Here is a 17,161-nt window from a genome sequence, read left to right as displayed (position 1 = left end):
CACAATGCACATATTTTAATATTTCTTAAATTCTTTTGAAACCCAAATACTATAGAGCAAAATCTGTAAAGAAAAAACAGATTATTAAAAAAAGCAAAACTTGCTTATTTTCTTTTATTCAAACAGTAGAAATTAAGAAAAACAAGAGTACTAGGTCTCCAAGTTTTAGAGTAGACACTAAGAAAGAAGGCATCTAACCAGATTGCTAACGCAGCATTAGTAATGTCAGCATCTTGCAAAATTTAGCCAGTGACTATTTAGAGCTCTATGCACCTACACAGAGAACACATGAACACACACATGCTCTTACAAATACAGAGAAAGATTTATTTACTCCTAATGTATCTTAAATTTTGTACTACGAAGTTCTTGTTGATGGTATTACATTGCCAGTCATTCGCATGGGGTTATATTTTGTTTCTTGTTGTCAGGTTCCATATTGCACCCAAATAAGCTACAAAAAAATACTTCCCTGATTACGTCTTCCAAGAGGGCAATTCGTCCAGTTGGCAACTTATGTTCTTTACAGTCAGAGCTCATTTATACCACTTGAACCCAGTTCCTGTGCACCACAACTGGTTAGTTAGTAGGCTAACCAGGATACAAGTTATCTGAGTAAGTATATGGTAGAAGGGAAACAAAAAAAAGAGAGAAATTACTAATCTTGCAGATCCTGGTTATATAGTAGGGAGCTGTTTTACAGATGAAATGTCAAAATAATTTCCTTTTCATCCAGGAAGAGAAGTTAATACAAATTTCAGAAGGAATGAAGTTCTGTATGCCTTAGTCACTAAGAATTTTAATGTAGTTCCCAGGCTGAACCAGAAGCTCAGGAGCACTGGTGTTAATTTAAAGATCACCAGATTAGCATTTCTACCCCTCCTGACTGCAGCAGCCCTAACAGCAACAGCTCTGCAACTGGCCTCAGGCCCAGGAGAGTCTCCAACACAAATCATTCCTTCACCCATGCATTGCAAATTTCATTGCTATTTAGCACAATTGATGTTGGAGTCCTGACCAGTTTCTTCAGATGGTAGTTTTCCCAGTGAAAAGAAACAGACCATTTTCTTTTGTGTAGGGAAGCACAGACCTTGCCACTCAGAGTCATGCAGGTAGATGGTAAAATGGGTGAAGGGAGAAGCAAAGGGTGGACAGGCAGCTCCACTCCTCCATCACAAGGTCTCTGCACCCAGGTGGCCACAGTGGCCCCAGGCTCAAAAGCCACAGAAAAAAGGGGTTTTTCTTCACAGTTGTGGAGGGGATTCTATCTCGTCTTACCCCAAATACTTTCCCAGACTACCACCCTTTTATGTAGTATATTGGACCTCGCCCCACTTTAGCCAAGCATGGCCCAGAAAAGCAGGAAAAAAAGCTACTTCTGTTTTTCTAATAGACAATCCACTAGGCACTTCACTGGCCCACTTTGCTGAGGGCATTATTGTATGTAATACCTGGCCTCTGGTTGCTGTACCTGGTGGTGTGTAAAGGCATTTGCCTCCAAGGGTGCTTGGTCAGACAGCAATGCGGTGGCCTTTCTGCCCCTCCAGGAGTCAATGTAAACAGATGATCACAGGGTTAGTGACAATGTAAAGGACATGGGAAGGTATACATTCCAAACTCCCAATCAAAGTAGGTTCAGCAGTGAGATCTGACCAGGCTATCCAGGCTGTTATCCAGTCTAGTCTTAAAAATCTCAACAGATGGAAACAGCACAACCTCTCCAGTAGTCTCATTGTCACAAACTCACCCTTTTGGGGACCTATGAGAAAGAAGGCAGTGAGGCAAGCTGGGAACACAATATGATTTGTAGAGTTGTAGGAAATGCACATTCATCATCACAGGGTCTGGGGCAGAGGATGGGGACAGGTCCCTAGAGCCATCCTAAAGCTCTAAAGAGCCTTGGATAAGCTAGTCTTTTGAAAGCTCTGCAACCCTAATTAGTTTAAAACTTATGCCTAATGATTTTTGTATCTATTATTTCCCATATAAAGCCATAACTGTTTTCTCATTTTCCACAAATCCCTTATTCAGAATGAAATAGAAATGCTTCAGTTACAAATGCTCTGCTTCCTCTATGTGGGTTGAGATGCTCTGAAACAGAATCACAGGGTACTCAAGGACAGTATGTCCTGAAGTTGTTCTCAACTCTCAAGATCAATGGTGAATGAAGTGTTCATTCTAATTCTTGAGCATTCTGCAAAGTAAATCTAACAACCACCTGATCATCAGCAACTGAAAAGCTCTGGTGCATATGTTTAAACATGTAGCCAGTCCTAAATAGCTATGTGTCACTGTCAAAGGAGCATGACACTAACACTCAAGCACACTCACTTGAAAAAAATATCAGACAAAATGACTCTTTCAAGTGAACTGACACACTAAACCACAAGTTCCTGGAAATGAAAACAGAACATCTGCTATCTGCTATCCCATGGTACTGGGAACTGAAGAAAATACCACTCACAGCTCTGAATGTTTCAGAGTTTGGTAATAGAACTGCTTTACTCTCAGGTACACTTTGTACTGGAGAGTACAAACAGCATGAAAATTTAGTTCATAGAATTGTTGATGGAGAAACGTTCTGTCCAGTAGTTTGTAGTAACTCTAAGTAGGGAAGATAGTGCATTGTTCAGCTGAGCATTCATAACACAAATTTTGTTGTGAAATTGGGATGAGATTCACTACATCCCATGATATCTACAATATCTTCATGGACACAATGTATTTAGGATATATATCAAGCTTTTGATAATTCCTTGCTTTGGGGAAATAATATCTTTCATAAATATAAAGACAAATTTCAATGAGTATACATGTTCTTGTATTTCAACTTTTAAGTACCACCATGGTCCCATATGGTACCAAAGTTTTTCTGAAAAAATTGGGAACACAACAACACAAGAAATTCAGAAAATCATGCTAGACAATTAGATCTTTAGATTTTGAAAATATAATGGACAGAGAAATCAATCTAGATCTGAAAACAAATCTCATGGAAAAGCCTTAGACAAGAGGAATAATCTGCAAGTTTCCACTATTAGAAACATTTGCTGAAGTCTACAAGATATCACACAAGCACGCCAACTCAGTTAATATCTGGGTCTTTTTCATCATGTTTCCAGCTTGCTTACTTTAAAAGAAAACTTAAGTTTCTTTCACTTCAAAAAGAAAAAATACACAATGACTCCAAGGCTGAAAGTCTACACAGTAATATCTTAGCCCAAGTGAATTGTTCCAGCCAAGTTGTGAACCTATGACAATAATAGAAATATTATAATGAAACACTTATACCTTCACTGTTGCAAGCAGCAAGACAGAGAAATGTAACATACCCCCTTACCATAACCATGAAGTTATGTTGTTCAACATAGTTTTATGATAGGTATCATTAGACTGCCCATACAAAAACCATCAGTTTGCTGACATTTATATTCCGTCATACTGACTCCAAACCTAAAAGAAACTACAACACACGAGAGACTGAAAACACCTTGAATAAAATCTACTAACTGTGCAACAACATGGGCTTCAAAAATAGATTGAAATGAAACCATTTTCAGATCAGCAAATCTGTAGAACCATCACCAATATTAACAATATTTGTACATAAAAATAAAAATTATAATCTGCCTTGGTCAGCACAAAATGAGCAGGGCTAGCAACAAACAGCAATAAATTGCAGCTATAAGCCTCATTAGGATGTGGTAATGTACATGCAGCCAATAAGCAGCAAAAAATAAATCCAGGAGCTCAAATTCAGTATGTTCTACACACTTCACCTCCAGCAAAACTTCACTAAATAAGGATTTCATTCTCCATCACAAAAAAGAGTGGACAATACCTTTGTCTTTATGTCTATCACATAATTTTCAAAAGTTGGGTTCTCCTTGTTGTGTTCACCACATTGTCCAGATCCTTCTGATCCATTGGAAGCTGCAGGCTAGAGAGCAGGGGGGAAGAAAAATCAAATAAAGGAGCTGAGATGTGCACTATAATTCTATTACATTTAAATATAAAGATTAGCATGTACATACAAAAGGGTAGCCTGAATTCAGATAAATATGAGGTGGCTTATACATAAGATTTTCACTTCAATGTTTTGTCATGCAAAACTTTCTAGGTTTAATCTTACAGGTACTCTCATGGAAGTCTGTGAATCAGTGCCTTGACCAAAAGACCCACTGACCGTGATGGGGTTCTCATCTGGAGTAGCTGCAGGAACATATAATAGATCTCCTCACGACAACAATTCAATTATCTGATTTGGTTTTTTATTTCTAATTCATTACATTCTCATAGGTGACACTTTTTTAAAAGAGTTTCATGCTTGTCTAGAAGCCATATTTGTAAATCTCTTAAATTCAAATGCTTTATTTTGTTATTTTTCCTTCATTTATACAGATTTCAATCTTACATTGCTTACACAATGCCCTCATAAAACACATAGTATTTCTTCAAATAACATCTTTGGCAGAAGATATAGTAAAAGGTTGTATTTGTTTTTTCAATTTTACCGTAGATTTTACATTAAGACAGTAAATATTACAAATGACATCTCTGTTTACAATGCTCTGCCCTGTAAAAACGTGCTTGAAGAGTTAGCTTTTGAATGAAACATGATGATTGCCTCTCACTTGGATCTCAGAATATTTCTGGGCACTGCAAGAGCATGAACAGGAAATTGGGGCAGATTCAAATAGAGTAGAGTGTCTTGTATCTGTCAGTGCTGAGCATCACACGCAGTCAGAGTGATTTAGACCCATCCTGTTTTAGCCTGTGTAACAGGAGTGCAGTCAATTTTAACACAACAGGCAAGAAATTGTTAGCATTTTAAGTAGACCAACCATTGCCAGTACAACTTAGAAAACAACAAGCCACTGCCACAGAAACAGCCAAATCACATCCACATGTGCAAATGTTTTCTCCTCTGATCCTAGATTGTTTATTTAGGGCTCTGTCCAGCAAAGACTGAATGCTGGCCCTAATCCAGGCAACTACTTAGACACGTGCTTTTAGCTTCACTGGAACCAATGGCACAAGCCTTGTGCTCCAGTAAAGACTGTGCTTAAAGGTTGGATCAGGCCCAGCAGCTCAGCATTACATGAGGCTGAGTACACAGGACTCCATGCACGTCCTCTCTAAGGTTACAGCTTCTCTCACATGGAGAACCATGCATTCCTTTGTCTGGTTTCTAGTCACCAAAAGGTGTTGAATTATTTCGCATTTGTAATCTGGAAGGGAGGAAAGGATAGCAAGGAAACCAGGCCAAAATTTTGCAGGACAGAAGGGAACTGACCCCAGGTTTTGCCTCTGAGCCTACAGAAAATCCAAGCAACTCCCTAAGTATTTCTTTCAGGAACGGAAAATTGGGTTTGCAAGGAGCTAAAAAGCACGCATAAAAATTTCATTTCATCTTTTCTTTCCTTGAATACCTGACATAAGTGGTTTCCATTGTTATTATTTACATGCAACAATATAAATTTTGGAAATCAATACTTTATTATTTTCTCTAATCATCAAGACCTAAAGGATCCTGATCCTAAAGGAGCTCAGCTTCTGCAACTTCTCAAAAGGGGTCTGACAAGTTTCAGTAAAAACTACATACTCTATGGGAGCATTTATCAAATGAGTGCAGCTGCAAAATTGGATAAGGAACTTACTTTGTTTACATTTTACATATTTTTCCTCAATTTTTTCACTATTAGCTGACTCTAATATTTGGAAAGAACATAAAACAATGTCATAAGATGCTATGAAATGTTTCCATTGTTTTCCTTAGGGAAATGGGTCACAGAGTCATTGTAAAGAGCAGCAAAACAAGGACATTAGGCAGGTTCAAACAGCTCAAGTAAGAGTAATTGTAATAACTCAGGAACATCTCTCTGTTCCAGTGTATTAAGGTTCAATAAGCCTTAGCAAAATAATATATGGTTTCCAAACTGAAACAAAGTATATGTTAACAATCCCTCTGAATGTGAAGAGATATTTAATTTTGTGTTATGAAATAAATGGGACTGTATAATCCAAGAGGCAAAAAGGATACTTGCTGTGTGTTGTGATAGATTTATTAAAAACTAACAATCTTTGATCTGAGTCTTTTCTTATTCTTGATTACATACAATCCTCCCTTTAGAGGCCAAGTAAAAGCCTACACTGTCTATAATTATCTGTACACTTTATAGCCGAAAGCTGCCTTCTCATGCAAAGGAAGTGTTCAACAACACCTCATTATTCCTGAACCATGACCTGAGATGTAGCATGGGCAGCCCCAGCATGACACAGTACAAATGCAGTGGACAACATGCACCACGCTTGTACATCCTTGTAGGAGGTTCTGGAAGTAATGACTTCAAGCTTGAAGTAAAACTGCTGCCAAAGACTTTTTATCAGACCCCTGTATCTAGAGGGCTGGGAGTTAGAACAACTCTATCTTCCTCTTCACAGAAGAAAACATGGTCTTATTCTCTTCAAGTTGGTCAGAGAAACAGAAGAGATTTTACAAGCAAATGTTGCATAAGCAGATTAAAACTTCATTTGGTAACTTTGCTCACATGGGCAGTAACCATGAGCATTGTAGATCACACTAAAAGCAACCTTGTAATTCTGTGTATAATCAACACTAATCTATGTAGTTTATAATTAACAGGTACTATTTAGACTGTAATCTCTTCAGGGCAATGTCTCTTTTATTGTGCAAACTTACAGCATTATTTAAATGTTTATTAATAAAATAGTAAGCACATTATCTACCTTGATAATTTTATCTAATTTTAAGAGTGCTCAGCAAAGTTTTTCTGTGCATATAACACATCTTTCCGATAGCTTATTAGGACATGTACAATTGACACAATCAACCAACAACAGAATTCTTGCTGATTATTTTTTGCCAAAGTACATAGCTTGGAGTTATTAAAGACTTGTCACTGATACCACTTTCAGTAGGCAGCATGTTCCAGTTTATGTCTGAGCCAGCATCCAGACGGAAGGAGCATCTGCCCTCACAGGCAATTATGGTGTATGGGGTTTCCAAGAGTTTCTATGGAAAGTCTTCCTATAGCAGCCGAGCTATAGGAATGGCAGATGAATTCTCCAATCTATTGTAAGGCTGCAGACTTAATACATGATATAGATATAAATATATATATACAGCAATAGGAGGTGCTTGTAGCCATCCGCAATAGTTATCACATTTACTTCCCGGGGTGAGGCTTAACATGGAGAATATAAAAAATATTAAAAAAAATCACCAAGAAATATATAGGCAAACATTATTCTGCTCTTCCACTCTCTAGGATATTGCTTCCAGATCTTTGAATATACTTACACACACACACACACTTGAATGGGATATTTTCTAGAAACATGCACCACTTTGTGGCCAGAAAATGCTGATCAGCTTTACAAAGGGACTGGGAGGGTGGGTCAGAAGCCAAATAAGTGTGCAACTGCCTCAGGGTTCAGAGAGCTAATGTGCCTTCTTCTGCAGCTTAGGGAACACTCTCCTGTATGCTTTTAGCAAGAGAAATTCAAAACACAAGCTAATCAGTCTTTTGCCACTTTGTATCACCAATTGGTAGCTCTGCTCCTGTCCCATGAGAGCCTGTCAATAAATACCTGCTTGCCCCAAGTGCTTTACATAAGGAGAGGAAAGGTATAAAAAACCCTCAGCGATCTGCTAACTTTTGGATGCCAATATTTGTCAAGAAATCTATCATCTTGGTAACAAAATGCTTCAAGGAACATATAGTGCTGAGAGATGCTGCTTTTATTTAATTAACTTTTTCTAGAGTAAGCATATTTGAAAATCATTAGAACATTTAAAAAGCTACATTTCAAAATAATATATGCTGGAATTATCTATTTTACAGGACACTGATGTAAATTAATTCATTCCGCAGCTATGCTGGACTTCGAAGCAACCTGAGCTGAACTGAGATGCTCAGCAGGATGCTGCTACTAGCATAGAACAGAGCACACCTCTACACCAGGTACAGCCAACCTGCTCACACTGTTCAAGCTGTGTGTGAACTAGAACTGGAATCAAGTCAAGTTCATCTGTTACAACATGCCAGCAACAGCAAGAATGCCTTCTGTGCCTCTGATCTGTCCTCCACGGCCTGCACCTTTCTGCCATATCTAGACAGAGCTGACAGCTCTCCTAAATGTGCTGTGAGCATCACTGGACCACAAAAACAAAAAGTTGTACATCTTGGACAGATTGTGGGAGACAAAGCACCACTGACGGTTTGAAGAGTTTTTCCTGCAATGCCATGCACAGACTCTAAGATGTGCTTTGCTCTTTCTGTACCCTGCTAATCCTATTTATATACCTCTTATAGTCCTTATCACAGGAAGAAATGTCATTCAGCAAATTTTTTGACAGGGTATCAGTTTCATCGATATCACAGATGACTGAAAACCTGGACAATCCCAGAGCAGGCCATGCAAGAAACTAAAATCAGAAATATAATCCCACAGAAGTCAGGCAGTTTAATTTGCCTCAGCCGGGCCTAAATTTCAGTCCAGAATTAATATAACGGAGCTCTCTTTTTGTCCACAAAATCCTGTAAAAAAGAAGATGCCTAATTCAGTGTTTCTAAAGTCCTGTAGAAAGGCATGATTCCAGGTCAAAAGACTTAGACATCAGAAAGGATTTTATTTCCATTTCCATGTTAGGGTTTCTGGTTCATTGATGACATCAAGGTTTGCTCCACATCACATCACATTAGCTCAGACTTTGCAGCTGTCTTAAGTCAGGGTGATGTTGCAGATTGCTACGAGGTTTCATGGCTAAGCTCTGTCAGAATGTCATCACACTTTCTTCTGCACCAGTCTTCCCAATATGACCAGTAAATGTGAATGGAAAAAACAAAAATACAAATTTGGGCATGGAATCTACTGTATAAATCACATCACAAGGTTTTAATTTTTAAGTTATTTTATTTGGAAGTGAGCATAAATATCACAATAATATTTATTTTGCCCTGGGATTTTTATGATTCCACTTTAGCCAATATGGATTCAACATCTCAGAAAATTTTATGACAGACTTAAAGACTGTTACAGCTCAGGAACAATTATCTGGCTGTGGGTTTGTGTCTTGGAAAGGTCAGGATCTGGTTTAATGCTGCTCCACCCTCCCGAGAGCAAGTCTTGCTCTCAGTATGTTTCTGGATGTCAGAATGTCACTAGTGAACTTTGCGTTTGCTCCTTCCGGATACAGATTTGACCATCCAACTAAAAGCTGTCATCCAGGCTATCACTTACTGAGTAGTCGCTTTGGCTGAACACAAAACCTATACTCAAACCCCATCTCCCTGACTATCCATTTCACACAATTGTCCAGTTGCACTGTGACTCTGGTCTGGGGTAAGACGACTCACTTTCCAGGCAGGAAATTCAGGCAGGGAGGAGACACTAGCTCGTGCTTCGGCTTTTGTCCTCCCAGATAGAGAGTTCAGATGAAGCTGGCAGGAGTTAGCTGGCTCCACAAACTCAAGCCTTGTGACTGACCTGAAGACACACACAGGATTCATCTTGGTGATCCAGGCTCCATCTCCAGTGTCGCTCATCATTGAAAAAGAGAATCATAGAATGGTTTGGGTTGGAAGGGACCTTTAAGAGTCATCTGTTTCAATGCCCCTGCCATGGGCAGAGACACATTCCACTAGATCAGGTTGCTCAGAGTCCCATTCAACTTGATCTTGAATGTTTCCAGGGATGGGGCATCCACCACCTCTCTGAGCAACCTGTTCCAGCATTTCACCACCCTCATTTTAAAAAAAAATATTTCTTATATATAGATATAATTCTACCTTCTTTTAGTTTAAAACCATTATCCCTTGCCCTGTCACAATAGGCCCTGCTAAACAGTTTGTGCCTATCTTTCTTAAAAGCTCCTTTTAGATACCGGAAGGTGCTCTAAGGTCTCACAGGAGCCTTCTCTTCTCCAGGTTGAACAATCCCAGCTCTCTCAGCCTGTCTTCATAAAAGAGATGCTCCAGCCCTCTGATTATCTTTGTGTCCCTCCTCTGGACTCACTCCAGTAGGTCCAGATCCTTCCTGTGTTGGGAGATGGTTGTAGTACTCCAAGTGGGATCTCTGGAGAGGGGATTAAAGGGGCAGAAAAGAGGACAGCTCATGCAGAGTTTTATTTTCGAGCTGGGGTACAAACCAAGGCACTAGCGTCTCCTTTCCCAGGCAGCAGAGAGTCACTAAGGTCATGCAGTGCTGGACTGTGCCACGTGTAATGGTTCATGTAGCAGAGAGGCACCAGGGTACTGTGCAGCTACCAGAGTCCTTGCAAACACAAGACTTGAAAGGGCTGTTGCTTGGGTACAGTCTCCCCTGCTGAGACCTAGCACACCAAATACTGGTGGGCGGCACGACCTGCTGTGGTAAAGAGGAAAAATGAGCAAAAAAACCACTGCAAAGATGAACTGTGCTGCAAGGATGAAGAGGTAAATAATTCACTGTTCAGATGCATGAGAATGACACTCAAAGCATGAGACTGGACAGACTGGTTGCAGTTTTCAGGCAAAGATGCACCCCAGCTGTAGCTGCATACCAGGCAACTACCCACATAAGAAATGGAGACAACTAACTTATGTATGGCTGAGTTCTTACTCTGATAGAGTATTTTCCAAAACCTTCTTGGTAGCATTGTTTTTAAACTCCATAAGGCAAATTTAGATGCCTTTAAACATAGGAATTAATAAGATTAAAATGTTAAACAAATAAATGCATTTCTCACAGCTCACTGGGATCAGAGTCAGATCATTCTCCCCATTCCTTTACCTTTCAGACACCAGCCTGCACTTTGCTGAGCATAAAGAAGATGAAACATAAAGAGTAATTGGGGATATTAAAGTTCTATTTCTTTCAAATAAAGCAGAAGCTATTACCGAATTCTCCTGAAGGCTGGAGGAAAAGGACTAGAAAAATTAAAAGGCTGAACATAATTAATGAATGCCCATTTAGAATTGCCTATCATAAAACATCTTGGAGGCTAAATCTAGAGCTGAAGAGTGCAGGCTGTATGCAGAAACAGACTCCGAAAGGAGCTCCATATGCACTGTATCAAGCTGGGGGGAAACACAGGGAGATGTGGTTGCACAGGGAGGTCCCTTCAAGCATGGAGTAATGACACCTGCCAAAAGCCCTGCAAGCAGAAAGGTCAGTTGCAGTAAGAATAACATGTTAAAGCACATGGTTTGATTCCAGTTGTGCCCACCTGCACATATATTATTTATTAGCTTCAGTGGAGTCCCTCCACATTTAAGCCCACATTAGTGAAATCACATTCTTGCCCTGAAAATACAAGCAGACCACAGCTGGAAGCAAATGCAAATGCCTGGAAACAGAAAACAGAAAGCAAGTCATTAATTGTAAAGGAAAATATGACTAATGATTTTAAATTAAATAATATTTGCATGCTATTTTAATTAGCAAGGATAATGTTTATTTTACTTACATAGAAGTTCTGGATACATAAATTCCAACCTACATATTTTAGTTGCCATAACAACTCAATACATTTATTCTCTTGTGTCATTTTTTATTGCATCAGTGTGGATTTATTTTTTCTAACAACTAAAAAAAAAACTCCATCTGCTTTGGTTGCTACAATAACACAGTATTTTTTAATTGTTCTTTTCACATTTAGTTTTTCTTAAAACCAATATAATTTTCTTTCAAAGATGTTCCTAGCACAGTGTGGGAATTTTACTACCAATTTCAGGGCTCAGTGCTGGGTTTGTCAGAAATCCCAAGGATACGTACAGCCCTTTACCTCAAACTGCTACTCCAGTAGTCCTCTTTAGGATATACAGCTTGAGGTCAAGATCATAACAGAAGGTCCACACAGTAACACCCCTACTTGGTGCATTTTCCCCTGAAAACCAGAAGTAAATTAAATGAGCACTAGACTCTTCAGAAAGGTGCATAGCTGTAATAGATTTGAGGCAGCAAACATAGCTGCCAAGATGTAAAACAGTTAAGTAAATCACTGCAGTGCTCTCAAGTCAGGAGGATCTTACAGAGTGGTTTCCACTTTCCATACACAATGGTGTAGCACATGATGAGCTCAACTTCGCTTTTATCCAGGAAGAGAACTGATTCCTAAACTCTTGGGGCCTCCATTTTTTACAGATATAATCAAATGGAGGGAAGAGGGAGGAGGAAGATAGCCTTTGCCCTTCCCTCTTTCCAGGCTGCTGTTGGCTATTGACTTTTCCCAGCTCTGCACCCCGTCAAAAGGGCCCATTAAATCGTAATTACTTAACTGCTGACGTTGTGTTTTTATCTGGACCCCTGTAACAACCATAATGAGAGAGACTGTATTAATTAATAACAATTATAGTAAGGTGCAAGATGAGGAACTGCTTGGTAACCATTGTTCCATACAGCTGTCATGGAGTGACCTCAGATTAGAGATAATAGGGCATTTCTGAATGTAAGGTTAGAGTTTTTGATGGAAAAGGACTAGTGCAAGGGCTCCTATGGGCTGCCTTGGCTTCTGGAGGCAGTTCTTCATTTACTGCTAAGTATAATAGTATCTATTTCAGTCAGGACAATTATGATCGTTGCTTTCAAAGGACTGTATTCCTCTTAGTTCCCAGGAGAAAAAGAGTGTATGTGTGTTACCACACACAGTTTATGACAGGATCTACCCCTCGTAGCATCTTTCTCTACCTAAAAAGGCTACAAGAGAGCTGGAGGACTTTTGACACAGGCATGTAGTGACAGGACAAGGGGAAATGTCTTTAAAGAGGACAGGTTCAGATTGGTTATCAGGAAAAAATTCTTTACTGTCAGAGTGGTGAGGCAATGGAACAGGTTGCCCAGAGAAGTTGCAGATGCCTCATACCTGTAAGCGTTCAAGGTCAGGTTGGATGGGAGTTCAGGTAACCTGGTCTATTGGAAGATGTCCCTGCCCATGTCAGGAAAATTAGAACTAGATGATCATTAAGGTCCCCTTCAATCCAAACCATTTCATGATTCTAACAACTCAAAATAGGAGTAACATCCAAGAGTGCTATATACTGCATGATAACCTTGTATAAAATATATTTTAATAAGAAGTCACTCAGATAATGTGATTGAATTCTGATTTATCTCATGATGTGCTGCAGGTCCATAGCAAATCCAAGAACAGAAACACTCTCCTGTCTCCACTACTGGCCCACACAGTCTCTTCCTATTTATACACACCTCCAGAGAAATACAGAAGAGGAAACTATGTATGTTTCACTTGAGATTAAATTTTGTGCATGTTCTTGCCAGAAATGGTGCAATTAAGTCAGTCTACTCCATAGCAGTAATAAAACTAGTCCTATTTTGAGAACAGAACTGATATATCATAAAGTGACACTCACAAAGACCAAAGGTGTTTTACACCAATACAAGAACATAAAGCCTGTATTAAAGACAAGAAAAGAAAAAAAAAACAAAAAACAAAAACAAAAAAAAAAAAAAAAAAACCACAAACCAACAACAAAACCATAAAATCAAAGCCTTGAAGGATATTGTAATGATTTTCACTTCAAGATGTTTTTACTTGAAGCATCCTAAACCTTAGTATAGAAGAATATTTGTTTCAGCCAGAGCCATAGGGAGGAGCAGTAAGCAGTGGCTGTCATTACAGTGGCAAGATGCCTTGCTAAGTCATGTCTGCTGAGCTAGACAATTGGATATACTCATGCTGACATGCAAAAAGGACTGCAACTAAACAAAACCTTTGGCAAAACATAGTGCCATATCTCTTAATCCAGCTTCACTCCTACAAAGCATTACAAAATATCAAAGGAAGAGGACTCAAAAGGTAAGTTGAGTAGAATGAATCAGGTCATTAAACTGCAGAATACATCATCACGCTCCCTAAATGTTGATAAACAGACAACAAAGTATTTAGTGAAAGGGAAAACAAATACTTCACTAAATACTTTGCAGAAAGTTAGGGCTCCGTGGATCTGCCAATGCTCGACAATTTCCTTTGTGACAACCGTCCTGACCTCCACGCTGGATAAGAATCTGCCACTGCCTAATGGAGAGATAGCAGAAATATGTGGTTTTGTATAGGGACTCCAAGAACTATTAGCACTAGCCACTGACCAAGGTTATTAAAAAATTATGGACCATACAGGGATTTCAGCTTCTGTGAGCTTGTGGTTGTAGAAGCACAGAAGTGTAAGGGCTGCTGTAAGCCCATTAAATAAATATCACTGTCAACTGTAGTTGACACTGAGAGAAGGAGAAAATATTTCATGTACCAGGCAGCGCCAAGGGTGGTAGGGAGGAAGTCTTCCAGTCTATATAATGCCTCTTCCATGCATACTACCTTATGCAGGCCATATGGTTCCTACATGGACCAGGAATTCTTCACAGGTACCAGCTGAAGCTGATAGTTCTTTACTTGAGAAACAGAGCCCTTGTCACAGCTCACTGACATCGAGGGGAGCCTGGATGAGGCAATAAATCCGGTCTTATAAAAACTGTCAACTCTGCAACACCTCACGCTAAAGCTGTCTGCAACTTTATGCATTTGCATGTGTCTACACAGCTTAGGTAAGTCTTTCTCCCTTTGTTGGAATGTATCTCTCATCAAAGAGGCTGGTTTGAGTATCAATGTATGTATAGGCTAGGGAGGAAAATATTTGGAAAATATTTGCTGGAAACATCCCAAATCACCTTTATGTCCTAGTTACTCTAATCTGCTGTATGTCCTACTCTGCTCTACTCACCTCTCATTAGCAGGGGCTCAAATTCCAATTCTGGTTGTATTCAGGAGCCTCAGAAAAACATTGATGTTTGTTAATGCCAAAAGAACACAGCTCTATGTGCTATTCTGTATATGTAGCTGTTCTGGTTGCAGCTGGGATAGAGTTCATTTTCTTCCTAGTACCTGGTACAGTGCTGTGTTTTGGATTTAGGATGAGAATAATGTTGATAAGTCACTGATGTTTTAGTTGTTGCTAAGTGGTGTTTACACTAAGCCAAGGACTTTTCTGTTTCTCACACCAGCCCACCAGGGAAAAGGCTGGAGCGGCGCAAGAACCTAGGAGGAGACACAGCTGGGACAGCTGAGGCCAAATGATCTAAAGGATATTCCATACCATGTGGTGTCATGCTCAGTATGTGAAATGGGAGGAAAGCTGGCCAGGGATTGCTGTTCAGGAACAGGCTGGGCATTGGTCAGTGGCTGGTAGGCATAACTTGCTTTGTATATCCAAATTCTTTTTTACTATTATTTTCCTTCCCATTCCTGTTCTGTCAAACAGCCTTATCTCAACCTAAAAATTTTACTTTTTTTTTCCCTCAATTCTTTCCCCCATTCCACAGGGAAGCAGGGGAGTGAGCAAGTGGCTGTGTGGTGTTTAGCTACCTGATAGGTTAAACCACAACAGCAGCCCCATTCTTGACAACCTATTGCATTATTGCTACCACAAGGTCAAGTTCACATTTCACTAGCTTATGAACAAAGATGAAGCAAGGCAAGATCATCCTCTTGACACATTTTTGTACAGTACATCGTAAAACAGGGCTCATAAGAGATGCCCCTAAAAGAGATGGTAAATTATAATATTGCAGTTTTAAAGGCTACTAGCAAAAATGCAGTTTTACTATTAAGACAAATACCTGTAATTAGTGATGTAATTTCACAGTTTGGAAACATCACAATGTCTATTTTCTTAGCTACAGTTAACAAGGAATCTTCTTTTGAATATCTGTGACCAATGTCCTGATCACCCTTCACGAAGACAATCCAAACCTTCTTCATCTTTTGGCTGGGCTGCAACAAAACACTGTGAAGCTGGGCACAAAGATTGGTTTTCCAAATTCACTACAACTTGAGCACTCCTCTCTATTCAGCACTGAGCAAGAATGTCAGATCAGTCCTCCCCTCTCTGTGATGACTCTCTGTAGAACAGAACACCAGTATAAGGAGGCTTTTGGTCCTTGTCCAAGAGTAAAATGATCATCAAAAATTGCAAGTGAAGAGTAATATATGACGATTCTAAACCTCAAAAGTAACAGAAGTGTCCACTTTGAGTGCAAAGATATCTGTTTATATCAGGCACATTGCCTAGATGGTAAAAAAAAGCAAGGAAGCCAAGACATAAAGTGATACCGAATTAAGAAGCAGCATTAAGAAATACACCTCTAACAGCAGAAGATGGACTGTTTCAGGTAACAATTTATTCAGCATCCTGAATACTGAAAGCTGTAGTTACAGGCTTGCTGTTGACCTAGCAGAAATACCATTGGGTGCGCTGGGGGCATTTACAGTCAAAAAAAGTACAAGATATCTCAAAAAAAAGAGAATACTGGTTACATAAGTGAAGGCATATGTCTGTCATGAATCTTCCTACTCCTCAGGAAGACACAAAGTTGTCCATTTTGCTACCTCTGGTTTTCTACAAACTCACCGCAACACCAAAAAATGTCTGAGAAAAGACACAAGTCTGACGTAATGACTGACCTGAAATCTCTCAGCAGATCTTTTTAATTCTTCTCATTGTAATTAACAAATTCCAAAACACATAGATCAAACTTGTTTTAGTGGTTCATTAAAACGACACAAATTTAAAAGTTACCATTGCTGCTTATGTCAGTTTCAAAAGCCCTTCTGAAAAAAAGGACTTCAGATCCACTGTGTCTGTTACTGCTAATTCAATTTTTTTTCCAACCTGTACAGCAGTTTGCCTTGTCTCTTCTCAGAAAGCAACACCATGACTACTTGAAAGTGCTGACCTAAAATATATATATACAGCATTTCAGAAAACCAGGTAGGCTCCCCCACACTTCTGGAAAGAACTGGAGTATTGATCAACAGGAGGAGAATATCATACCAGGAATGCTTGTTACAGCTGCAACCACCTATCTTTTCAGACAAAACACATTTTTAAAGATGAAACAGAGAGCTAGTGCACTAGCTCTCTCTGAAGAGCTTCTGAGCACTGAAAGTGGCAATATCAAGAAAGTTCCTCACTGAATATGTGCTGAAGAACTGAGGAAGCAGATGGGGAGGTCAAGAGCTAGTGAGGTACAGGAGTAGACATGTAGAGAGGAAACAGACCTTAAGAGTAAGACAAACAGTTGTGTCAAGATGGTGGAAAGGTGGAAGTCAACAGAGGCTTCCACCAGCAAGGAAAATAGAGAA

The 17,161-nt window shown here is 39.4% G+C and overlaps 1 protein-coding gene and 1 long non-coding RNA gene across 17 annotated transcripts in view; one reads left to right on the top strand and one right to left on the bottom strand.

The window, feature by feature from the left end:
• DLG2 (discs large MAGUK scaffold protein 2) overlaps window positions 1-17,161 on the bottom strand; it is a 998,134-nt gene that overhangs the window by 844,679 nt on the left and 136,294 nt on the right. For all 15 annotated transcript variants that reach the window (XM_064644938.1, XM_064644939.1, XM_064644940.1 and 12 more), the window contains exon 5: window positions 3,842-3,940. In XM_064644938.1, coding sequence (XP_064501008.1) covers window positions 3,842-3,940 — 99 coding nt within the window. The remainder of the gene's footprint in view (window positions 1-3,841; window positions 3,941-17,161) is intronic.
• Window positions 13,473-16,762, top strand: LOC135409444 (uncharacterized). Of its 2 annotated transcripts, none has more exons than XR_010428214.1 (3): window positions 13,473-13,822; window positions 15,030-15,202; window positions 15,694-16,762. It is a non-coding gene; the product is annotated as an uncharacterized LOC135409444 (long non-coding RNA). The 2 variants fall into 2 exon arrangements; XR_010428213.1 differs by having other exon boundaries at window positions 15,022-15,202.

This window comes from Pseudopipra pipra, chromosome 2 (assembly GCF_036250125.1).
Source record: "Pseudopipra pipra isolate bDixPip1 chromosome 2, bDixPip1.hap1, whole genome shotgun sequence".
Lineage (NCBI taxonomy): Eukaryota > Metazoa > Chordata > Aves > Passeriformes > Pipridae > Pseudopipra > Pseudopipra pipra.
The sequence above is the reverse complement of the archived record's forward strand: the minus strand, read 5'-3'. Positions and strand labels throughout refer to the sequence as shown.